Source organism: Hyaena hyaena, unplaced genomic scaffold (assembly GCF_003009895.1).
Source record: "Hyaena hyaena isolate Hyena2069 unplaced genomic scaffold, ASM300989v1 scaffold_1508, whole genome shotgun sequence".
NCBI classification, from domain to species: Eukaryota; Metazoa; Chordata; class Mammalia; order Carnivora; family Hyaenidae; genus Hyaena; species Hyaena hyaena.
In genome coordinates, this window is record NW_024082142.1 from 1,496 (window position 1) to 28,327 (window position 26,832).

The window sequence follows — 26,832 nt, forward strand, 5'->3', positions numbered from 1 at the left end:
TTTTTTTAATGTTTTATTTATTTCTAGGAGAGAGAGAGAGAGACAGCGTGAGAAGGGGAGGGTCAGAGAGAGAGGGAGTCACAGACTGAAACAGGCTCCAGGCTCTGAGCTGTCAGTCAGCACAGAGCCCGACGCGGGGCTCGATCCCACGAACCGCGAGATCATGACCTAAGCGAAAGTCGGATGCTTAACCAACTAAGCCACCCAGTCGCCCCTTAACTCTTCTTTAAATGTCTGGTAGAATTTGCCTGTGAAGCCATCTGGTCCTGGACTTTTGTTTGTTGAGAGTGGTCCCCCCCTTTTTGTTTGTTTAAGTTTTCTTTTTTTAATGTTTTATTTATTTTGAGAGAGAGAGAGAGAGAAAGAGAGAGAGAGAGAGGGAGGCAGCATGAGCAGGGGAGGGTCAGAGAGAGGATACTCAGAATCTGAAGCAGGCTCCAGGCTCTGAGCTGTCAGCACAGAGCCCGATGCTGGGCTTGAACCGAGGAACTGTGAGATCACTTCCTGAGCTGAAGTCGGACGCTTAACTGACTGAGCCACCCAGGCGCCCTCCCCCCCTTTTTTTCCTTAAATAGTTTATTGTCAAGTTGGTTTTCATACAACACCCAGTGCTCATCCCAACAAGTGCCAGAAGTGTTTTGATTAGTGATTCCATTCCTTTGCTGGTTATCAGTCTGCTCAAATTCTCTATTTCTTCCTGTTTCAATTTTGGGAGTTTATATGTTACTTGGAATTCATCCAGTTTTTCTAGATTGTCCAATTTGATGGCATATAGGTTTTCATAATATGCTCTCATAATTGTTCATATTTCTGTGGTGTTGGTTGTTATTTATCCTCTCTTATTTGTGATTTTGTATATTTTGAGTCCTTTATCCTTTTTCCCCCCTTCTTCTTGGGGTAGGCCTGAAATGCTTTAAACTTCTCATTAGAACTGCTTCTGCTCCATCCCAGAGGTTTTGGAACCTTGTGTGTTCATTTTCATTTGTTTCCATGTGCTTTTATTTCTTCTTTGATTTCCTGGTTGAGCCATTCATTGTTTAGTAGCATGTTATTTAGCATGCATGTATTTGTGATCTTTCCAGATTTTTTCCTGTGGTTGACTTGTAGGTTTGTAGCATTGTGGCCAAAAATATGCCTAGTATGACTTAAATTTTCTTCAATTTGGTGAGACTTGTTTTGAGATCTAACATGTGATCTATTCTGGAGAATGTTTCATGTGCACTTTAAAAGAAAATGTATTCTGCTGTTTGGGATGGAATGTTCTGAATGTATCTGTTAAATCCAGCTGTTCCAGTGTGTCATTCAAAACCATTGTTTCCTTGTTCATGTTCTGTTTAGATGATCTGTCCATTGATGTAAGTTGGGTGTTAAAGTACCCTACTATTATTGTCTTATTATTGATATTTATGTTTGTTATTAACTGTTTTATGTTTTTTGTTGCTCATAAGTTGGGTGCCTAGTCATTAAGAATTGTTACAACTTCTTGTTGGATATTCCCTTTATGATTATATACTGTCCTTTGTCTCTTCTGACGGTCTTTGTTTTAAAGTCTGTTTTCTCTGATATAAGTATTGCTCCTCGTCTTTCTGTTGATATCCATCTTTATGATAGATGTTTGTTCACCCCCCCAATTTTCATTCTGCTTGTGTCTTTAGGTCTAAAGGTCCCACCTCTTGTAAACCACATATAGATGTGTCTTTTTGTTTTTCCATTCTGTCCTCCTATGCCTTCTGATCGGAGCATTTAGTCCATATACATTAAAAGTAATTATTGATAATGTATTTTCATTTTATTATTTGCTTTGTTGTTGTTTCTGAAGATTTTCTCTGATCTTTTTTGTCTTTCTCTAATTAATGATTTTCCTTATTGATATATTTGGATTTTTCTCTTTGTTCTTTATATACTTATTAATGGATTTTGGTATATGGTTACCATTAGGTTTGTATATAACCTCTTATACATATAGCTGCCTATATTAATTTTATGGTCATTTAAAATTGGAACCATTCTCTACTCCTCTCCTGCTCACATTTTAGGTATATTTTATCATATTTCACATATTTACATATTTTACACATTTTCCTTTTATTTTGTGAATGCCTTGACTGATTTTTGACAGAAATATTATTTTTTACTCCTTTTGTTTCCTACTTTCCTACTGTCACGTTTGGTCTCTCCTTTCCATTCAAAGAGTCCCCTTAAATATTTCTTACAGGGCTTGTTTTTGGTCATGAACTTCTTTAGTTTTTATTTGCCTAGGAAGCTCTTTATCTCTCCTTCTATTCTGAATAATAGCCTTGCTGAATAGAGTATTCTTGACTGCAGATTTTTCCCACTCAGCAGTTGGAATATATCGGGCCACTCACTTTTGGATTGCAAAGTTTCTGCTGAAAAATCCCCTGCTAACCTTTTTGGGTTTCTAGCCTTTTGGATATCTTCTTTTGCCTTGCTGCTTTAAAATTCTTTTCTTTATCACTACATTTTGCCAGTTTAATTACAGTATATCTTGGTGTTGCTCTCCTTTTGTTAATTTTGATGGGAGTTTTCTTTGCCATCTGGATCTGGATGTCTGTTAATCAGGGAAATTGTCAGCTATTATTTTTTCAAGTAAATTTTGTACCCACCCTCTTTTCTCTTTCATCTTCTAGGACTCCTATAATATGAATGTTATTGCATTTGGTAGAGTCACTGTGTTCCCTAAGTCTATTTTCATTTTTCATAATTCTTTTTTCTCTCTTGTTCAACTTGATTACTTTCCATTATTCTGTCTTCTAGGTCACTAATTCATTCCTCTGCTTCTTCCATCCTGCTGTTCATTCCATCAAGCGTGCTTCTCATTTGGTTTATTGAGCCCTTTATCACTGCTATGTTATTCTTTATCTCTGTGTTAAGGGTCTCACTGATGTCTTCCATTCTTTTCTCAAGACCAGTGAGTATCTTTGTGATCATTATTTTAAATTCTCTATCGGGCATGTTACTTATTTCTATTTTCCTTAGATCTCTGGCCATGGCCTTGTACTGTTCTTTTGTTTGGGATAAATTTCTCTGTCTTTTCATTTTACCTACATTTCTATGCCCATTTGTCTGCGTTAGGAAATATGCTTTGTCTTCTGTTCTTGAGGGTAATGGCTTTATGATGAAAAGATCTTGTAGTGCCCTGCAATATAGTGTCCCCTGTTCCCCGGGCCTGGTTCTTCCTGGAGTATCTCCAGTGTGTACTGCATGTGCTCTTATGTTTTGTCTTAGCCACTTTATCCTTCAGGTCAGTTGTCTACAAAGGTTCTATTTGCCTGTTATGGGAAATGTCTGGTCCCTGGACTGAATATAGCACATTTTAACTTAGATGTGCTCTGGTCTGTTTGTGAAATGAGATCTATTGCCACTGCTGCTATAACTGAAGCTCCTTAAAACTTCTGAGAAGGGAGGTGTGGTGTGAGCAGAGTTCGGGGCCAGTTTTCTGGAGGAGGGGCCTGCCAAGGCATTAATGGCAAATGAGAAGAGCAGTTCCACTGGAATATGGGGGACAAGGCTTGGTGTAAGCAAGTGTTGGTGTTGTCCTGGTTCCTGTAGGTTCCCTGTGCTTATGCTTAGGATCAGCGGAGAGAAATGGCACCACTTTGTTTTTTACTTTCTGAAGATTTCTCTCCATGAGCACTGCCTCTTTTGGATGTGGTCCAAAATAAACAACGCTCTCCACTGTGTACACCAGGTGCTCTTCATATCACTGCTTCTGTGCTGTATACCCACAGATTGTTAGCCTGCCTTCTCTGCAAGAGCAACATAATGCCCTCCAGGCGCTATCCTAGCCAAGCCCCATGGCCTTTAAAACCCCAGGCTTTATGCCCCTCTAGTTGCCAGAAGTCATGAAATTTGGCCCCTCTTGCTTTACAAGCCAATTGCTATGGTGTTTGTTTCCCTCAAGCACTCCCCTGTATATTAGTCTGTCTCACCCTTCTCTGGAACCACTGCATCCTCTCCACTCCCATGGACATGGTCCATTTTACTCCCCAACCATGTCTCTGCACTTTCTACCTTCTTCGATGTGGCCTCTTTTCTACCTTTAGTTGTGTAGTTTGCCCTGACAGTCTTCAGGTCATTCTCTGGTGTACTTAGGATTATTTGATAGTTAGCTGGTTGTATTTGTGGGACGAGGTAAGCTTAGAGTACTCCTACTCCACTACCGTCTTCCAGCAATCCACTACTATATTTTCTTTATTTGATTTTCAATTTTTGTTCTTTCTCTTGCCCTATTCCTGCCTTCCTCACTTGGTCTGTCTATACCCTATTGATTTTTTCACATAAACACATATATTTTCAGTGAAGATTGGTTTTTGGAAATTTTACTTGAACAAATTAATAATATACCCAAAAACAAAAAAGATAAAGCTGATCAAGGGAATCCTCTGATAAAAGGTTCCACAGAGGTCCATCACTGACAGTGTTTTTCTTTCATTCCCACAAGTGTCAGGTGACTGCCAAATAAATACATATTTTCTCAGTGTTTCATAACTTTTAAAAACATCTTTATTGAGATACAATTCACTTACCATTAAATTCACCCTTAAATGGGTGTATAATTTGTGTTTATATCTTCTCACATATTTCTTATTTATTTTCCTTAAAATCATTATGTATTATTTTATAATTGGAATTTTTCTAGAATTTTACCTTAAGAATGGGATTATTCTAGCCATCATAGAATTTCCAATGATAATTCTGATTTAGGTTAAATATTGGGCTTTGAGAATCATGAAATAATGTTTGCTCTGAGAAATTGAAAAAGGAGTTGCTCTTGTGTTTTTTTTTTTTAAATAACTAGTTTGAATCAAGATATGGCAGCTGTGAAAGAAAACATCAATACCCCTGATAACCTATGTGGAAATGGCAAACAAGATCGGATCAAACAAAGAAGAGCTTCTTGTCCTCGACCAGAGAAAGGGACTAAATTCCAACTTACTGTCCTTCAGGTCAGTGTGTAAATATTATTTGGTTAAGAGATTTTATAGAGGTCTGTGTTGACAGAGAGGGGCCGTGTTGCTTCAGAGGTGAGTATAAAGCATTGTAAAGCACTAATGTTTCTTTCATTAAAATTTTTTCTGATAAGAATATTATGCATTAGGGGGGGCGCCTGGGTGGCTTAGTCAGTTAAGCGTCCGACTTTCACTTAGGTCATGATCTCGCGGTTCGTGGGTTCGAGCCCCGCGTCAGGCTCTGTGCTGACTGCCAGCTCAGAGCCTGGAGCCTATTTCAGAGTCTGTGTCTCCCTCTCTCTCTGGCCCTCCCCTGCTCGCGCTGTCTCTCTCTCTCTCTCCTAGAAATAAATAAAAATATTTTTTTTAAAAAAGAATATTATGCATTAGGAACTATAGGCCAAATATAAGGAAGAAAATAAAAATCACTTTTTTCATCTTTTTTCTGTATGTATGTATAGTATTTTACATTATTAAGGATGTAATAGTGCTAGTAATCATAGCAAATGTATTCTTTTTTGGTAGACACCTTAAATGTTATGCATTTTTTTAATCATTTAATCCTTCAGTAACCCTGTATGATAGGTGTTAGCATACTCATCTATACAAATGAAGATACTGAAGATTAGAAGGGTAAAGCAATTTGCCTATAGTCGTTGAACTAGCAGTTGATAGTCTGATTGGAATCCAGACTTTAAAGCTGATATTTCTTTTAGGGAGTTTTATTTTTTATTTTTATTTTTTGGTTGGAGGGTGAATAGAATTCCCTGAGCCCCATCACTGAAAACGACAGGATTGTGGAAGGGAACTTCTAAAACACACGTTTAATTAATCAGCTCTCGAACTAATTCACTCCCGCCCCCTTCACCAAGTGGCCTCTATGATCCTAGGTAACGACCTTGGCCGTCCTTCAGTCATTCTAGGCAAATGAAACTTCACAAGAGAGAGGCGGGAAGGAAAGACCAGAGCTCAACTGAGTTACCTGAAAGGATGTTTTAATTTGAATAAACTACCCAGTTATTACCTCCCCACTCATCTCCGCTAACTTTTAACCCTTCTGTAGGGGCAAGACGCGGGGTTGAGGACATGGCAAAAGGGCTGCCAGAGGCCCGACGGTCTGGGGGCTCCTAGGCTGGGCAATCTCTACTGCTGCCCACTGGCCCCCAGCCCTGGTCCTCCCCAAAACCCGAGCTAGTGGGGTGGGGGTGGGTAGCCGGATCATGGAGGACTTAGCAGTTTCCGGGAGGTTGGGGAAGCGACCTCGAGCACAGCCCCACCAGACTCAGTCCCTGAAGCGGACGTTCTAGGTTGCACAGACACCACCAGGAAGAGCAGAGGCCTGGGAGAGCCGGCTGTACCACCCCCACCTATGACCGCGCACAGAGTGCTAAAGCTGATATTTCTTTTTTTTTTTTCTGACAGAATATCTCACTATTAATACTTTTACTGTGCATATGTATACATGTGTACATTTTTCAATTCCCTTTCTCCATAAAGCTGATATTTCTAACTAATGTGGTATATACATCTTGGATGGATGCCTAAACTGTTATATAATTTCATATTCTTCCTTTTTTTTCCTGAACACAGATACACAGACACACACACACATACATACATATTTTTAAATTTCATTAAGTTTCTTAATTTTAATTCCAATATAGTTAACATACAATGTTATATTAGTTTCAGGTGTACACTATAGTTACTCAAAAATCATATACATCACTTAGTGCTCATCATGAAAAGTATACTCTTTAATACCCATCACTTATTTCACCCATCCCCGACACACCTGCCTTCTGGTGGTTGTCTGTTTGTTCTCTATAGTTAGGAGTCTGTTTCATGATTCTCTCTCTCGCCCTCTCTCTTTTATTTTAATCTTTGCTCTTTTGTTTTGTTTCTTAAATTCCACACATGAGTAAAATCTTATGGTATTTGTCTTTCTCTGACTGACTTATTGCACTTAGCATTATAATGTTGAACTCCATTCATTTTGTTGCAAATGACAAGATTTCATTCTTTTTTATGGGTGAATAACATACCATTTTATGTATATGCCATATCTGTTTTAAAAATTTGTTATTGTTTAGTTTTAAGAGAGAGTACATGAACACGATTGGAGGAGGGGTAGAGAGGAGGGACCGAGTGCTGAAGAAGTAGGCTCTGTGCTGATAGCAGAGAGCCTGATGCAGGGTTCAAACTCATGAACTGTGAGATCATGGCCTGAGCTGAAGTCAGATGCTTAACCAACTGAGCCAACCAGGCGCCCCATACTTCTTTATCCATTCATCAATCGATGGAGATTTGGACTGCTTCCATATCTTGGCTATTGTAAATAATACTGCTGTTAACATAGGGGTGCATGTATCCCTTTGAATTAGTGTTTATGTATCCTTTATGCAAATACCTGGTAGTGTGATTGTTGAACTGTAGGGTAGTTCTGTTTTTAACATTTTGAAGAACCTCCATACTGTCTTCCACAGTGGCTATACCAATTTGCATTCCCAGCAACAGTGCATGAGGGTTCCTTTTTCTCCACATCCTCCTAAACACCTGTTGTTTCTTGTGTTGTTGATTTTAGTCATTGTAACAGGTATGAGGTGATAGCTCATTGTAGTTTTGATTTGCAATCCTGGGATGATAAGTGATGCTGAGCATTTCTCATGAGTCTTTTGGCCTGAATGTCTTCTTTGGAGAAATGTCTGTTCAAGTCTTCTGACAACCTCTTAATTGGATTGTTTTTGTATGTTGAGTTTTATAAATTATTTGTATAATTTGCATACTAACCCTTTATTGGATATGTAATTTACAAATATCTTCTCCCATTCCATAGGTTGCCTTTTAGTTTGTTTCCTTTGATGTGCAGAAGCATTTTATTTTGATATAGTCCCAGTAGATCACTTTTGCTTTTGTTTCCTTTTCCTCAGGAGACGTAAATAGAAAGAATTTGCTGCTGCTTATTTCAAAGAATTTAATCCTGTGTTGTCTTCTAGGACTTTTATGGTTTCTGGTCTCACATTTAGATCTTTAATCCATTTTGAACTTATTTTTGTTTATGGTATAAGAAAAGTGTAGTTACATTCTTTTGCATGTTGCTGTCCAGTTTTTCCAACACCTTTTGTTGAAGAGACTGTCCTTTTCCCATTGTATATTGTTTCCTGCTTTGTCAAAAATTAATTGACCCTGAAGTTGTGGGTTTATTCTGGATTTCCTATTTCTCTTCATTGGTTTTTGTGTCTCTTTATACTGTTTGATTACTACAGCTTGGGAGTATAACTTGAAGTCCAGAATTGTGATGCCTTCAACATTGTTTTTTCTTTTCAAGATTGATTTTTGCAGCCATGTTCATCAGGGATATTGGCCATAGTTCTCTTTTTGAGTGGTGTCTTTATCTGGATTTTGTATCAGGGTAATGCTGGTCTCAAAGTGAATTTGGAAGTTTTTCTTCCTTTTCTATTTTTTTTTTTTGGAATAGTTTGAGAAGAATAGGTATTAACTCTTCTCTAAATTTTGTTAAAATTCACCTCTGAAGTCATCTGGTCCCTAACTTTTGTTTGTTGAGAATATTTTGATTATTGACTCAATTTCTTTGCTGGTTGTCTCCGTTCAAATTTTCTATTTCCTTCTGTTTCAGTTCTGGTAGTTTATATGTTTCTAGGAATTTATCCATTTCTTCCAGATTACCCAATTTGTTGGCATATAGTTTTTAATAGTATTATCTTATGATTGTATGTGTGGTGTTGGTTGTTATTTCTCTTTTCTCACTAGTGATTTATTTATTTGAGCTCTTTTTCTTTTTTCTTGATAAGTCTGAGTAGAGGTTTATCAATTTTATAATTTTATTCAAAGAACCAGCTCCTGGTTTCATTGATCTGTTCTATTGCTTTTTGTTTTTAGTTTCTGTTTCTTTTATTTCTACTCCAATATTTATTATTTCCTTTTTTCTTCTGGTTTTAGGTTTTGCTGTTGTACTTTATCTACCTCCTTTAGGTGCATGGTCAGAATGTTTATTTGAGATTTTCCTTCCTTCTTGAGGTTAGGCCTGTATTATTGTAAATTACCTCTTAAAACCACTTTTGCTACATCCCAGAGGTTTTGGATCATTGTGTTTTCACTTTCATTTGTTTCCCTGTACTTTTTTAGTTCTTCTTTTATTTCCTAACTGAGCCATTAATTTACTAGTAGCATGTTATTTAATCTGTATGTATTTGTAGTCTTTCCAGATTTGTAATTGTGGATGACTTATAGTTTTATAGCATTGTAGTCAGAACATATGCATGGTATGATTTTCATCTGGAATTTGTTGTGGTTTATTTTGTGGACTAATATGATCTATTCTGTAGAGTGTTGTGTGCATGTGGAAAAATGTATATTCTGCTCTTCTGGGATGGAATGTTCTTAATATATATCTGTTATAACCATCTGGTCCAGTATGTCATTCAAAGCCATTGTTTCCTTCTTGATTTTCGGTTTAGATGATATGTCCATTGATATAAGTGAGGTGTTAAAGTCCCCTACTATTATTTTATTATTATTGATTAGTTCTTTTATGCTTGTTATTAACTATTTTATGTCTTTGGATGCTATCGGATTGGGTTCATAAATATTTACAATTTGTTATAGGTTCTTGTTGGATTGTCCCCTTTAGTACTTATCATGTCCTTTTTTGTCTTTGTTCCTTTCATAGTTTTAATGTCTAGTTTGTCCAATAAGTGTTGCTATTCAGGCTTTCTTTTGACTCCCATTAACATGATAGAGGTTTTCCATCCTCTCACTTTCAACCTTCAGGTGTCTTTAGTTCAAAATCAGTCTCTTGCAGAAAGCATGTAGATGGGCATTTTTTTATTTTATCCATTCTGTTACCCTATGTCTTTTGATTGGAGAATTTAGTCCATTTACATTCAAAGTAATTGATAGATATGTATTTATTGTATTTTGTTACTTATTTTGGGGTTGTTTATGAAGATTTTCTCTGATCGTTTCTTGTCTTTCTCATGTATTGCTGGATTTTTAGTGATGTATTTGGATTTTTTCTCTCTTTATTCTTCGAATATGTATTAGTGGCTTTGATATATGATGTAATGTTGGATACATGATATTATTTGATATAACATCTTCTACATATTGGAATTGATAATTAAGGTCATGGTTGTTTAAATTTGAACCCAATCTTCACTCCTCTGCTTCTTACATTTTGTGTATATGAGTTCATTTTATCCTTTTTTTAGTGAATTCCTTGACTGATTTTTTTAGAGAAATGTTCATTTTTACTGCTTTTCTATTACCTACATCTATAATGTCACTTTAGCTTTTTCCTTTACACTCAGAGTCCTTTTTAATATTTCTTGCCAGGCTGGTCTAATGATCATAAATTCCTTTAGTATTTGTCTGTGAAACTTTTTTAAATGTTTATTTATTTTGAGAGAGAGAGAGAGAGCATGCATGAGCAGGAGTGGGATGGAGAGGGCAAGAGAGGGAATCTTAAGCAGGCTCTGGGCTGTCAGCATAGAGCCTGACACAGGGCTCCATCTATCAAACTGCGATATCATGACCTAAGCCAAAATCAAGAATTGATTGCTTAAGGGACTGAGCCACCCAGATGTCCCTGAAACTCTTTATCTTCTCTTATACGAATGATAGCCTTGCTGGATAAAGTATTCTTAGCTGCAGATTTTTCCCATTTAGCAATTTGAAGATGTCATGCCCCGCTCCCTTCTGGCTTGCAAAGTTTCTGTTGAAAACTCTCCTGCTAGCCTTATGGCTTATCTCTTTTAAATTAAGGACTTCTTGGGGCACCTGAGTGGCTCAGTCGGTTAAACGTCTGACTTCAGCTCAGGTCATGATCTCACAGTTCGTGGGTTTGAGCCCCGCATCGGGCTCTGTGTTGCCAGCCAGCTCAGAGCCTGGAGCCTGCTTCAGATTCTGTGTCTCCCTCTCTCTCTGACCCTCCCCTATTCATGTTGTCTCTCTCTCTCAGAAATAAATAAAACATTAAAATTTTTTTTAAAAAATTAATTAAGGACTATTCTCACTGCTTATGAGTTTTTTCTGTTACTATATGTTGCAAATTTAATTGCAATATATCTTAGTGTCGATCTGCTTTTGTTTATTCTCTTGGGGGCTCTCTGTGCCTCCTGGAACTGGATTTTGTTTCCTTCCCCAGATTTGGGGTGTTTTCAACTATTATTTCTTGAAATAAATTTTCCACCCCCCTTTTCTCTCTCTTCTTCTTCTGGGACTCCTCTAATTCAAATGTTTCTATATTTGATGGAGTCACTGAGTTCCCTGAGTCTATTCTCATTTTGCATAATTCTTTTCTCTTTTGTTCTAATTGATTACTTTCCACTATTTTGTCTTCAGGTCACTAATTCATTCCTCTGAACCTTTCATCCTGCTGTTCATTCCATCAAGCGTGTTTCTCATTTCATGTATTGTTACCTTTATCTCTGCTATGTCATTCCTTATCTCTGTGGTAAGGGTCTCACTGATGTCTTCTACTCTTTTCTCAAGTCCATTGAATATCCTTATCATCTTTTAAAATTCTCTATGAGGCATGTTACTTATATCTGTTTTACGTAACTCTCTGACTGTAGCCTTGTCCTGTTCTTTCATTTTGGATAAATTTTTGTCTCCTCATTTGGTCTGCCTGTTTTTTTTGTTTCTCTGTGTTAAGAAAGTCCTCTATGTATGCTATTCTTGAAAGTAGTGACTTTATGAAGAAGAAGGCCTGGAATGCCATGCTGTGCAGTGTCCCCTATTCACCAGCACCTGACATTTCAGGAGAGTATCATAGGTGTGTGTTGCTTACACACTCCTGTTGTGTTTGAGTCAGTTTTCCTTTTAGTCCAGTCATCTGCCATGACTCTCTGCTTGTTGTGGCTATGCTTGGTCTCTGTGGTGTTAGTTGGGCCCAGGCAGGTCTGTCAGGGAGGTCATGCCCACAGGGGAATTTGAGTGTGGGGCTGCTGTGTTAGCAAAGTTTGTACTGGACCATGAGTCCTATGCAGGATTCCCCCAAAGTGCTGCAGGATCTGGAGACTGTGTGTCATCGAGACCAGGCCATGAATTTGGGCTCAATGTGTGATGGTGGCTGGGGATCACAGTTGGGCAAGATATTGAAGGTGAGTGGGTGTGCATAGCCTGACGTGGTGCTGCAGATATGCCTGTCACCCTGTGGCAGCTTTACACCTGGCTCTAGGCAGGGTACCTGTGTGTCTTTTAAATTTGCCTTGAGTCTAGGGCCAAGGCTTGCAGGCTTGGAATAGGCAGTCCTCAGCAGAACTCATGGGTATAAAACACTGCTGGTAGGTTAGGTAGCAAGTGTCTGTGTAGTCTTGCCTTTTGCAGGTGTCTCTATGCTTATGCTGTGGGCAGGAGAGAAAAATGGCTCCTGCCAGCTCCCTCATTTTAGGAAAAGTCCCCAACACAGTCCAAAATCAGTATGAACAGATCTGACTCCTGTTTTCTCTGGCTTTGTGTAAACTGCCATTTTTATGTTTCCTCTCTGCAGTTTGCTGTCTCTTTAAGTGTGGCAACCCACCTGTCATTCCCCCACTAGGCTTGCCCAGTGCTGGGTAAGCTGACCTATAAAGCTCCAGGTTGTAAGTTCCACTGTTTTTACAAACTCATAGAATTTAGTTCCTCTGGTTTCTGTGTGTGTGTATGTGTGTGTGTGTATGTGTGTGTGTGTGTGTGTGTGCACGCGTGCCACGTTTAAGAGAGCTGGAACAGGGCAGGTAGAGAATCTTAAGCATGCATTGATCCCATTGCCCCTGGGATTGTGACCTGAACCAAAATCAAGAGTTGGGCGCTCAACAGACTTTGCCACCTAGGTGTCCCTCCACCTCTGGTTCTTAAAGCTAAATTTTATGGGGATCAGTATTCCTCCTGTGAACTCCCTGGGGTGAGGGTCAATTTCTCTGCTCTCTTTGTGCACATAGCTTCGTCCCTTCTGTGGGCAGCCTCTTTGGCCTCTGACCTTCCTAACCTTTCAAATGCAGCTTCATCTCTAGTTGTGGAGTTTGTTTTGCCTGTCTTTGGATCACTTTCCAGTTTATTGACTTGGATGTGGATTATATCTAGTTGAAAATGTAGGAAGGGTTGAGCTCTGCATCCTCCTACTCCACCATCTTCCCAAGCTCTGACTCTCTCTTCTGCCCATTCTGTAATGGGGTTATATTTTTGTGTTGAGTTTTATGTGTTTCATATATTTTGGGTTTTTTTAATTTTTAATTTTTTTAAGTTTTATTAAGCTATAATTGACATATAACATTGCATACATTTAAGGTATACAACATAATGATTTGATACATGTATATATTGCTGTTTTTAAAATTTTTTATATTTAAATTCCAGTTAGCATTCAGTGCAATATTGGTTTCAGGAGTAGAATTTGGTGATTCATTACTCACATACAAAACCCAGTGCTCATCACAAGTGCCCTCCATAGTACCCATCACTCATCTAACTCCTCTCCCACCCACCTTCCTTCCTCAACCTATAGTTTGTTTTCTATTATTAAGAGTCTCTTGTGATTTATTTCCCTCTCTTCTCTTTCTCCCCTTCCCATATGTTCATCTTTTTTGTTTTTTAAATTCCACATATATGTGAAATTATATGGTATTTGTCTTTCTCTGAGTGACTTATTTTGCTTAGCATAATATATTTTAGCTCCATCCACATTGTTACAAATGGCAAGGTTTCATCCTTTTTGATGGATGAGTAATATTCCTGTTTGTATATGTGTGTGTACCATATCTTCTTTTTTTATAGTTTATTGTCAAGTTGGTTTCCATATAACACCCAGTGCTCATCCCAACAAGTGCCTTCCTCCGTGCCTATCTCCTACTTTCCTCCCCCCCCCATCTGCCCTCAGTATGTTCTTAATCTTATATACCATATCTTCTTTAACTGTTCATTAGTCCATGGACATTTGGGCTCTCTCCATAGTTTGCCTATTGTTGATTCTTTATATATTTGGGATACTAACATTTTATTGGATAGGTCAGTTGCAAATGTCTTCTCCCATTCAGTACATTGTTTTTTAGTTTTGTTGATTTGTTTCCTTTGTTGTATTATTTTGATGTAGAAACGTTTTGTTTTGATGTAGTCCCAGTAGCTCATTTCTGCTTTTATTTACCTTGCCTTGGGGGACATATCTAGAACAATATTAGTATAGCCAATGTCAGAGAAATAACTGCCTGTGATCCCTTGTAGGACTTTTATGGTTTCAAGTCTCACATTTAGTTCTTTTTCATTCATTTTGCATTTGTTTTTGTATATAGTGTACAAAAGTGGTCCAGTTTCATTCTTTTGCATGTAGCTCTCCAGTTTTACCAACACTAATTTTCAAAGAGCCTTTTTCCAGTTGTATGTTCTTGCCTCTTTTGTCAAAAATTAATTTACCATATAACTGGATGTTTATTTCTGGGCTTTCAGTCCTGTTCTGTTGATCTGTATGTGTCTGTTTTTGTGCCAATACCATACTCTTTTGATTATGATAGCTTTGTGGTATAACTTGAAGTCTGGAATTGTGATACCTCTAGCTTTATTTTTCTTTTTGAAAATTGTTTTATCAAATCTGGGTCTTTGTGGTTGCGTACAAATTTTAGGATATTTTGTTCTAGTTCTGTAAAAAATGATTTGATGGGGTTTACATTAAATCTATAGATTACTTTGGGTTATATGGTCATTTATCAATGTTTGTTCTTCCAATTCATGAGCATGGAATATCTTTCCATTTGTTTGCATTGTTTTCAATTTCTTCATCAACATCTTACAGTTTTCAGAATACAGATCTTTTATTTGGTAAGTTTATTCCAAGGTATTTTATTATTTTTGGTGTAACTGTAAATAGGATTACTTTCTGTTTCTGGTGATTCATTATTAGTGTATAGAAATGCAACTGATTGGGGCGCCTGGGTGGCTTAGTCGGTTAAGCGTCCGACTTTTGCTTAGGTCATGATCTCGTGGTTCATGGGTTCGAGCCCCGCGTCGGGCTCTGTGCTGACTGCCAGCTCAGAGCCTAGAGCCTATTTCAGAGTCTGTGTCTCCCTCTCTCTCTGACCCTCCCCTGCTCACGCTGTCTCTCTCTCTCTCTCCTAGAAATAAATAAAAATATTTTAAAAAAAAGAAATGCAACTGATTTCTTTTTTTTTTTAATGTTTATTTTTGAGAGAGAGCATGAGTGGGGAAGGGCAGAGAGAGAGGGAGACACAGGATTTGAAGCAGACTCCAGGCTGAGTTGTCAGCATAGAGCCCACCGGGAGGTCTTGAACTCACAAGCCATGAGATTATGACCTGAGCCGAAGTCAGATGCTTAACTGACTGAGCCACCCAGGCGCCCCAAAGTGCACCTGATTTCTATACATTGATTTTGTATCCTGCAACATTTGTAAATTCATTTATCAGTTTTAGTAGTTTTTTGGTGGTTTTTCAGGTTTTTTACATAGAGTATCATGTTATCTGCAAATTGCAAAAGTTTTACTTATTTCTTGCCAATTTGGATTCCTTTTATTTCTTTTTGTGTCTGATGGCTGAGGCTAGGACTTCCAGAACTGTGTTGAATAAAAGTGGTGAGAATACACATCCTTGACTTTTTCCTGACCTTGGGGGGATAGTTCTCAGTTTTTCACCATTGAACATGATATTATCTATGGATTTTTCATATATGGCCTTTACTATGTTGAGGTATGTTCCCTCTAAACCTAGTTTGTTGAGGATTTATATCATGAAAGGATGTTGTGCTATGTCATATGCTTTTTTGCATCTATTGAAATGATCATCTGGTTCTTATCTTTTCTCATGTTGATGTATGTATCACACTGATATATTTGCAAATATTGAGCCACCTTGCATTCCAGGAAAATTTCCACTTGATCGTGGGGAATGATTTTTTTAAATGTCTTATTGGATTCAGTTTGGTAGTATTTCGTTGGGTAGTTTTGCATCTATGTTCATCAGTGATTGTGGCTTATAGTTCTTTTTTTGTAGTGTCTTTATCTGGTTTTTAATGCTGGTTTCATAGAATGAATTTGGAAGTTTTCCTTCCTCTTCTATTTTTTGCAATAGTTTGAGAAGTCGTATTCTCCTTATTTATTTATTTGTTTATTTAGGAGAGAGAGAGAGCACAAGCAGGGGAGGGGCAGATAGAGAAGTTGAGAGAAAGAATCCCAAGCAGGGTTAGTGCTGTAAGGGCAGAGCCCAATGTGGGGCTTGATCAACCTACAAACTGTGAGTTCATGACCTGAGCCAAAATCAAGAGTTGGATGCTTAACTGACTGAGCCACCCAGGTGCCCCATATTCTACCTTTTTTAAAACTTGATATATCAAGTGCATTTTCCTGTGTCATTATGTAATTTTTCAGTAGCATAATATTTAAATCTTTTTTTTCTTATTTTAAAGAGAGAGCAAGTGAGCAGGGGAGAGGGGCAGAGGAAGAGAGAGAGAGAATTTTAAGTAGGCTCATGCTCAGCTAGGAGCCTTATATGGGGCTTGATCCCTTGACCCTGGGATTATGACCTGAGCTGAAGTCAAGAGTTGGATGCTCAACTCACTGAGCCACTCAGGTGCTCCAGTAATATAATATTTCAAATTGTTGCCTTAGATAGTCCCTTGTATAGAGATATCATATTTTAATCATTACTTCTGTTATTCCTCATTTAGATTGTTTCTATCAGTCTGTCTCTGTGTACCAGTCTGTTTCTTCTAACTTTCTGTCTTTCTTTCTCCTTTTGTCTGTATGTCTGTGCATATCTCTTTCTCTGTAGTAAACACTCTTGAACACAGACCTATATAAAGATCCCTGTTTTTTTTTTAAATGATTCATTCCTAGAAGTAGAATTAATAGGTGAAAAAATGACAAACAGAAAATCAAACATTCAAACTGAAAGAACAGGGCATCCTGGGTGGCTTAGTGGGTTAAGCGTCTGACTTTGGCTCAGGTCATGATCTTGCAGTTCGTGAGTTCGAGCCCTGCATAAGGCTCTGCACTGGTGGTGTGGAGCCTGCTTGGGATTCTCTCTCTCTTTCTCTCTCTCTCTCTCAAAATAAGTAAATAAACTTTAAAAAAAATTAGAGAACAAAAGTGGTTGGCAGAGGAGAGGTTGTTGTGGGGGGCAATGTATAGCAAAGGGACTAAAGTCACTGACAGTATAATAACGTTGTTTGGTGACAGATGGTGACTACATTTACCATGGTTAGTGCTGAGTAATGTGTGGAATTGTTAAACCAGTATGTTGTACACCTGAATCTAATATAACTGTATGTTAATTATACTTCAATTTAAATTAAATCAACACTGAGATACCACCTCACGCAAGTCAGAGTGGCTAAAATGAGCAAATCAGAGAACTCTAGAGGCTGGCGAGGATGTGGAGAAACGGGCACCCTCCTACACTTTTGGTGGGAATGTAAACTGGTACAGCCCCTCTGGAAAACAGTGTGGAGTTTCCTCAAAAAATTAACAATAGAACTCCCCTATGACCCAGCAATAGCACTGCTAGGAATTTACCTAAGGGATACAGGAGTGCTGATGCATAAGGGCACATGGACCCCAATGTTCATAGCAGCACTCTCAACAATAGCCAAAACATGTAAAGAGCCTAAGTGTCCATTAACGGACGAATGGATCAAGAAGATATGGTTTATCTATACAATGGAATACTACATGGCAATGAGAAAGAATGAAATCTGGCCATGTGTAGCAACATGGATGGACCTTGAGGGTGTTATGCTGAGTGTAATAAGTCAGGCAGAGAAGGACAGATACCCTATGTTTGCATGTATAGGAGAATTAGGAGGAACTTAACTGAGGAACAAGGGGGAGACGAAGGAGGGAAATAGTGGGGGAGAGGGAGAGAGGCAAACCCTGAGAGACTCTTGAATGTTGAGAACAAACTGAGGACTGATGGGTGTGGGGTGGGGATGAGGGAGATGGGCATGGAGGAGGGCACTTGTGGGGATGAGCACTGGGTGTTATATGGAAACCCACTTGACAATAAACTATTTGTAAAAAAAAAATATATCAATAAAACTAGTGAAAATATGTGAAGATTTAACAATTTTTAAAATGCATGTTGCTAGATTGCCATCCAGAAAGGTTGAACCAGTATACATTTCCATTACAGTGTGTTTTCTATTGCTTAAAGTGCCAATTTGTGGGATTAAGGGAATTTTAGAAATGAAGGACTAAACAAACTTGCATTTTGGCAAAATACAGCAACTCTTCTTACTTTTTTGTGTTTTCATAAAAGTTACATTTCTTTTCCACAGGATCACAACTCTAACTTCTATTTTGCTAATTTAACTCTTGTATTTGTCATAGAATGGGTGTGAAGGTAGTATTTCAACAGGGAAAAACAATCTTAGAATCTCAACAATTTAAGCTATTTTTCCGTATATTGTATATAAGCTCATCTTGATATTCCTTGGTCCATTTGCAAGTAGAAGATAATAACTGACCCTTAAATTGGTGGAATTCTTGTGCCTAGGTGTCAACATCTGGAGACAACATGGTGGAGTGTCAGTTGGAGACACACAACAACAAGATGGTCACCTTCAAGTTTGATGCTGATGGTGATGCACCAGAAGATATTGCAGATTATATGGTAAGTACAATGAAACCAGATTACCTTCCCTCTGGCATTCTGTCTCTTTTTTTCCCCTCATCCTTTCCCCTCATCTATTCAGAGCTATCTTATTTTAGGGTACGATTAGTTTTTAAAATTTGCACAAAGCTAAATTGCTTATGATCAAGAGTAAGTCACTGTACTTTCTTTCATTTCATTATATTTATCTCTAAAATATGAGGGGGGGTTATTAAAAGATTATCTAGGTCAGTGATTCTTATCACCTTAAGAGCTTTTTAAAAAGAAATCCAGGGCGCCTGGGTGGCTCAGTCAGTTATGCGCCTGACTTCGGCTCGGGGCATGATCTCACAGTTCGTGGGTTTGAGCCCTGTGTCGGGCTCTGTGCTGACAGCTAGCTCAGAACCTGGAGCCTGCTTCGGATTGTGTCTGCACCCCCCTTCCCTCCCCTGCTCATATTCTATCACTCAAGAATAAATAAACATTAAAAAAAATCTATTGCCTGGGTCCCTAATTAATCAGAATCTTTGGAGTTAAGGACTAAGCATCAGTAGTTTATAAAATACTCCAGGTAATTCTAATGTGTTAGCTACTACACCATCTTACATATAGGTGTCAAGTAATGTTCATCATTTCATTTAGCTTGCTTGCTTGCTTTTTTTTTTCTTGAATTGTTAGGCTTAAGTTAGTAGTTTTGCCCTATTTTCATGGGAATAGGTAAGGGTGGCAGGAAGAGTACATAGTGCTTTTCTTTCTGCCAACTTTCTTTATATATATATTCCTATAGAAACAGAATTAACTGTTTATTTTTAGGTTTTTTTTTTTTTTTGAGAGAGAGAGAATGTGAGCAGGGGACAGGCAGAGAGAGAGGGAGACACAGAATCTGAAGCAGGTTGCAGGTTCTGGGCTGTCAGCACAGAGCCCAACGCAGAGCTCAATCACACAAATTGTGAGATCATGACGTGAGCTGAAGTTGGACACTTAACTGACTGAGCTACCCAGGCGCCCCCAGAATTAAACATTTTAAAAGTTAATGTTGGGGGCACCTGGGTGGCTCAGTCGGTTAAGCGTCCGACTCCGGCTCAGGTCATCATCTCACGGTTCGTGGGTTCGAGCCCCTCGTTAGGCTCTGTGCTGACAGTTCAGAGCCTGGAGCCTGTTTCAGATTCTGTGTCTCCTTCTCTCTCTGACCCTTCCCCACTCACATTGTCTCTCTCTCTCTCAGAAATAAAGAAAACACATTAAAAAAAAAAAGTTAATGTTGTCAGTCTGCCTCTTGTTTAACATAATATTTTATGAACTGTCTCCAGGCCATGCTTTGTCATCTTTAGAGATGTTTCATTTTGTGATTTGTGATTTAAGAACTTTTGGGTTTGGACATCCTAGTTTTAAAAATAAACATTGTCTCAGTTACATTCCTCAAATGATAATTTATAGAATGCAAGATATATATATTTTTTAATGCTGGCTTCTTCTCTGGTAGGTATCATCAATCTGACAAACATCAGTGGTCTCCAAATAGAATAATTTAATGTACTATGTGGCACTTTAGTGCTGTTCATTTTTTAATTCTTTGTGGCATTTGTGTCTAAATAGTTAATTTTATTTTTTTTAAGGTAGTCACTGTTGATACAGTATTATAATTTTGAGGAAACTAAAAGACTTACTTTTACTTTTGGACAGGTTGAAGATAACTTTGTGCTGGACAGTGAGAAAGAAAAATTTGTAGAAGAATTGAGGGCTATTATAGGTCAGGCCCAGGAGATCCTTCATGCCCACTCTGCTACAGATAGGGTCATCGGAACTGACTCTATAACTGTGGAATCCAACAGTAGCCAAGTAAGAGCAATTGTTTAGCAAATAGGTGTTCTCAGATATATATCAGGAACTTCTTTATTTATCTGTTCATTTTTAATTCAGACAGGATCATCTGAACAAGTACAGATAAATTCTGCATCTACTCAGACCAGCAGTAAGTATATTTAATTAAATTTACCATGTGGCTTTTGAAGCAAGACATTTGGAAACTTCAATTCATGTATCTTCGTTGGGAAAGATGTTTGCCATGAAGGAAATTAATATATTGGTAATGTAGGTTTTCCCACACTTTGAAAGGACTTTTTAGCCCCAATGTAAAAAGTAAAACCATTCTGTAGGTTTCCTTCAAATGTTGGTTCTTTATCCAATTAGTTTATTTCTGAGTTGCTGCATGGTATGTTACCAGAAAAGCAGTCACGTAACTTATGACCTTTCATGGCTTTACTGTTTTAAATCAACTGGTAAGTTTTTTTTTTAACCACTGATGTGAGATGGACAGAACCTTTCTTAACTAATATCACTATGTTCTAAGTTTGCCTCATTTTTTAATATAGTCATTTATATCTTGATTTCCTTCCACTAATGTTATGCTTCTACCTGCTTTGATCACTGATAAGTTTTTGTAAATCAGATACTAGATAAACTTCCAGGGACTAAAACTGGGGTCTTCTGTTTTCTTTTCTGATGACTTTATCTCTCCATTCTTTTCAGCTCTGGTCATGGTTATATTTAGAGTATCTGGGAGGGGGCGAAGAGCCATAGACAAATGAGGACCTGTGAAGGAATTATAACAACATGAAGAACAACAGGTGGTGTGGGAGTCATGAAATCAGATACCATTACCCTGAAATTTACTTTGTGTTAGGATGCCAGGGTCCTCCTCTATGTTCTTTCTCTTGTTAGGAGGAATTTGAGCAGATTTCTAACTGATAAAGTAGGTTAAAGTTTAAAAAAGAATTACTTATTGGAATAAGTTTACAAAGTAGGAGTAAAGGTGTAGGGACTTACTTTATTTTTAAGTTGTCATACAGTAAAATTGATTTTTTTTTCTTTTGGGATCCAGTTCTATAAATGTTAATACTCATAGATTTGCATAAGCATCATCATAATTAGGATCAGAACAGTTGGAGAAAGTATTTTCTATTTTCTCCCCCAAATTGTGGCCTACTTCTAATTCCTATTGATACAGTGTTTGTTTCGTAGATTCTAAAATCCTTCCCTAAAGATATCTTGTGCTCAGTTCTTTAGAGTATTTGCCAGCATTGGGAGGTCTGGTCTTATAAAATTTGCACATATCCTAGTGCTATTGGAAATGGAGGTACAACACAAATTGGTGCTTTAACCTGGTTTCCTTAATGAATAGGGTAAACATGTTTACAATTTCTTAGCCTATTAATTTTTGCAAATTCTTTCTACAGATGAATCTGCTCCTCAGTCATCTCCGGTTGGTCGGTGGAGATTCTGTATCAATCAAACAATAAGAAACCGTGAGGCTCAATCTCCTCCTTCTCTTCAGCAGTCCATGTCTACAGTTCCTGGGTTACCTCTACTTTCTGGTAAGTGTTCACTGTCTGTCAACTTCATCCAGACTTGGAGGATGGGGATACAAAACTTATACCATATCTTTATCTTGTGGGTATTTGTTCTTATGAGAATTTTCATAAGCATTTTTGAAGATGCTATTGTTTGGGTGTAACTTAAGCCGTTTTAAAATGTAATATTTATGAAAAAATAAGGGTTTTTTTTTTCCTTGGCAGGTTGGATTCTGTGTATTTTGAGTCTTATTTATAACACTTATTCACACAGGTTCTTGTTTGTCCCTTACTCTTCTTGTCCCCTTTGAGTTTGGGTACTAATCCATGCTTTGTATTTATTTATATGTGCCTAGCTATTCTTTGTTATTGTTCTAGGTCCAAGAACCACAAGTAATAAGGAAGTATCACAGGATACACTGCTCACTCTAGAAAATAATCCAAGCCAGAATGTACTTTTTGCCTCCAAATCAGAACTCAAGGATGTAGTTGATGGTAAGATTTCCGAATATGCCAGTGTAGACACGAAGCAGCCAGCTGTATTTTATCAAATGGAAGATGACAGGCAGATAATGGCATCAGTTGCTAGTAGTTCAAGTCATACTGCTGCTTCAGTTCGTGCAGTTCCAGTTGAATGTGAGGGACTCACCAACCAAGCAGGCATACTTCTACCTGTACATCCATGTCACCAAGCTGCCAGTCAGGCTGATGTACTTACGATCCCTCCTGGCGAGTCAACTCAGATTGCTGGTAACTCTCTTACAACTCTGGCATTTATGTCTGATCAAAAGCCTCAATCCTTAGCAATGCAACAGCCAACTATGGATGCAGAGTTGATTTCCCAAGAAGGAGAAACCACAATGAACACTGAAGCAAGTTCTCCTAAGATGGTCATTCCCACTCAGACCCCTGGCCTTGAACTGACTACCCTTCTACCCACCACTGTCTTGGAATCAGATGGGGAAAGACCTCCAAAAATGGAGTTTGCAGACAACCGAATTAAAACTCTGGATGAAAAATTAAGAAACTTGCTCTATCAGGAGCATAGCATATCTAGCATCTATCCTGAGAGTCAGAAGGATACCCAAAGCATAGACTCTCCATTTTCTTCCTCTGCTGAAGATACGCTCTCATGTCCAGTGCCAGAAGTCATAGGCATCAGTCACAGTGGAATTCAAGATAGTCCTGCACAGTCCCCTAATTTTCAGCAGACAGGCTCTAAGATCCTGTCCAATGTGGCTGCGAGTCAGCCTGCTAACATATCAGTGTTCAAAAGGGACCTGAATGTGATAACTTCTATACCCAGCGAAATATGTTTACATGTAAGTATTATTCTTTCTAATCAATTTCTTATTCATATTCTTTTAAAGAAATTCCTTCTTTTCTAAAGTTGTATCCTTTGAAATTAATCCGTGTATATCACAAGATTTTGAGGTCACAGGTATTTAGGAAGCCATGACTTAGGCTACAGGTGCCCAGAATTTGTTCATAGAGATGACAGAAGTATCTTTGGTGAGAGAGCCCTCTGGTGAATTAGCTAGGAACTTGCAAGCAGTGACTTTTTTAATATTAGTGACAGAATAGGACTGATTTATAGATTGTTTTAGTGGGTAGGATGAACTGACTTTATTTTTTTTTAAGTTTTTATTTAAATTCCAGTTAGTTAACATACAGTGTAACATTAGTTCAGGTGTACAGTATAGTGATTCAACACTTCCATACAACATCCAGTGCTCATCACAAGTGCCCTCCTTAATCTCTATCACCTATTTTGCCCATCGCCCACCAACCTCCCCTCTGTTAACCATCAGTTCTCTATAGTTAAGAGTATGTTTCTTTTCTTTTCCTCTTTTTTTTCATCTCTATGTTCATTTGTTCTGTTTCTTAAATTCCACATATGAGTGAAATCATACAGTATTTTTTTAAGTTATGTAACAAAGGAATTTAATTTCCCTTTTCTGTTCCTTCACATCACAGAGGTAATGCCTATCTGGTGTTTATCCACTATTTGATACTTAACCTTCTTTACTTAAGCTTACATGGACTAGTTACATACCTACAACTTTTCATTCTCAAAAATAGGATTATGCTATATACATATTTGTCTGCAAATTTATCTTTTCGTTTTACAGTATATCATAGATATATTTCTAAATCTTTACCACTGTATCTCTTTATTATTATTATATAAGTAGCATATGCATGTATATAAAGTAAAATCCATCCCACTTCCGAACCCATAGACATAGCTGTTAATGAACCTTTACATTGTTTTAATTAACTTGCAAATATTTATATATTTCTTTGTTATATATTTACAAATATATAAATATATGGTATATGTTTATATACATATATTTCTTTCATATATGTGCTGTCCTGAATTTTTTTCAATTTTGAACATTTATCTGTGTTAGTACACAGAGTTCCATGTCACTTTTTTTTTTAATGTTTTATTTATTTCTGAAAGAGACAGAGAGGCAGCATGAGCAGAGGAGGGTCAGAGAGTGAGGGAGATACAGAATCTGAAACAGGCTCCAGGCTCTGAACTAGCTGTCAGCACAGAGCCCGACGTGGGGCTCAAACCCTCGAACCATGAGATCATGACCTGAGCCAAAGTCAGACGCTTAGCCGACTGAAGGCGCCCCTCATTTCACATTTCTTTTAACAATAGCATAATATTCCATTAATAGATATAACAAATGTTTATATTTTTGTAAACTAGAAATTTTAAATTATGCAGTTAATATATAAACAAGAAAGCAATTCAGAAGGAGGTAAAATTAAAAGTAATTTATGTTAACACCTTCTTATACTCCATTCCCTTCCCCAGACACTGTTAAGGTCCTGGTTTTAATTCTTGAGGTCATTGCCATTAATAACTTGTAAATAATATACTTATCTATTTTTTTATTTAATAATTTTCAACAATACCTGTTAATTCACTGCTATGAAGGGTGAAGAAATTACAATATTTTCCCTTTTTCTTCTTTCCCGTACACCTCTCGATTTTTCTTACTTGTATTTTTAACATTGGCAAAGTTTAGAACATCTACATTTTTTTTCTGTAACACTTGGTTGTACTTTGTAGGTTGATTTGAGGAACTGACGATCAATAAACAACATTTATGTTATGATTATATGTGTTATCCTATGATCATGAAATATTAGAATCCTAAAAAATGAAATATAATTTAATAATTTTAAACTTTTTTCCTCAGAAGATACTCAAGTGTCAAGATCAAATGAAATCTTTTATTTTAAGTGTCCATTGCTACATCTGGATCAAACTTACATGCTACTGTTTCTGGTGTCCTAGAATTTCTTTTTTCCCCTCTGAAATGCTTCTGAGTAGTATCTTATTATTAAGATGGGTGACTAATTTGTTTTTTTTTTTTCAGTGTCCAAAAATGTCTTTATTTTGCTTCATACTTGATTAATTAAGTATACATGGTAGGATCATTTTGAGTTAATTTTTGTATATGGTATGTAATAATGGTTCAACTCCATTCTTTTGCATGTGACTCTCCAGTTGTTTCAGCACTATTGTTATTCTTTTGTTGTTTTTTTAAAATAGTTTATTGTCAAGTTGGTTTCCATATCTTCTGTTGTTATTTTTAAATGGAATTGTTTTCATAGCTTCCTTTTAAGATTTTTCATTGCTAGTTTGTAGAAATACAACTAATTTTTAAATTTCTTCATTTATTTATTTTGAGAGAGAGAGAGCAGGTGGGGGAGGGGCAGAGAGAAAGAGAGAATCCCAAGCAGGCTCTGCAACTATCACTGTGCAGAGCCTGATGCGGGGCTCAAACTCATGAACTGTGAGATCATGACCTGAATCGAAACCAAGAGTCGGACGTTTAATCGACTGAGTCACCCAGGTGCCCCAGAAATACAACTAATTTTTAAGTGTTGATGTTGTACCTTCAATTTTGCTGAGTATATTATTTAGAATTTTCTTTATAATATATAAGATCATATCATCTGTGAAAAATAGTTTTATTTCTTCATTTCCTGTTTTTCTTATCTATTATCTTTCCATTGAATACTTTCCATCTCTTTGTCCTTTTGCTTTTTGTACTGGCAGAATTTCTCAATTTTTTATGCTGTTTCCAGACTTTTTATTCAACTTTTTTTTAATGTAAGGGATCATGTTTTTAATTTCCAGTAACTGTAGTTCATTCTTTTTCTTATGGTTGTAGTATATTCACACATCTTTCTGGAGATACTACAGTCTTATTCTGTTATTAATGCTATTTCCTTGGCCATTCTTCTGTTTATTGAATTTAGTGGGTTAACTTTTTATTTACTTATTCATTTTAGGTAGGCTCTACACCCATTGTGGGGCCTGAACTCATGACCCTGAGATCAAGAGTCACACATTCTAACAACCTGAGCCAGCCAGCCATCCCTAGTGTTTTCTTACAGTATTGATTTCCCATAAGTGTTTGGTGATTCTTAGTTGTGTACTCATATTTTCTTTTCCCTATGTAAGATTCCTTGTTTGTCTCTCTAAATGTTATATAAAATTGCTGTAGCTTTCCTCCAGTAATTGTGGGAGAGGCATGGGACAGGCTTCTTGGCTCCGGATATTATACCTTTTCTCTAAATGCTGACTGGAGGGTGGTATAATAGTCTTCAAAGGTAGAAGGGCTTCCCCTTCCTCCTGGATGTTGTCTCCTTCCTCCATTGCTGATCTTTCTCATGGCCACAAACATTTGCCTCTCACTACTCTTATTTGGGAGCAGATGCCTCTCCCATCTTTTGCTTGCTGTGGAGGTCAGGAGGGAAAGAGAACTGCCTGGCTGTTCTTTCTTTAGTACCCCAACCAGTTTACTCTCCCATTCAGTGAGTAAGTCAAGATCTCTTTTTTGTGGACCTCTAATTGTGGTAGGGGAAGATAGACCCTAAACAAATAAAGG

At 37.5% G+C, this 26,832-nt stretch overlaps 1 protein-coding gene across 1 annotated transcript in view; it reads left to right on the forward strand.

The window, feature by feature from the left end:
• Window positions 1-4,819: 4,819 nt before the first annotated feature.
• WNK3 (WNK lysine deficient protein kinase 3) overlaps window positions 4,820-26,832 on the forward strand; it is a gene marked incomplete at its 5' end in the record, with an annotated part of 48,372 nt that continues 26,359 nt past the window's right edge. Inside the window, 6 exons of the mRNA XM_039223923.1 lie at window positions 4,820-4,967; window positions 18,465-18,581; window positions 20,244-20,399; window positions 20,481-20,532; window positions 21,797-21,934; window positions 22,289-23,232. Coding sequence (XP_039079854.1) covers window positions 4,820-4,967; window positions 18,465-18,581; window positions 20,244-20,399; window positions 20,481-20,532; window positions 21,797-21,934; window positions 22,289-23,232 — 1,555 coding nt within the window. The remainder of the gene's footprint in view (window positions 4,968-18,464; window positions 18,582-20,243; window positions 20,400-20,480; window positions 20,533-21,796; window positions 21,935-22,288; window positions 23,233-26,832) is intronic.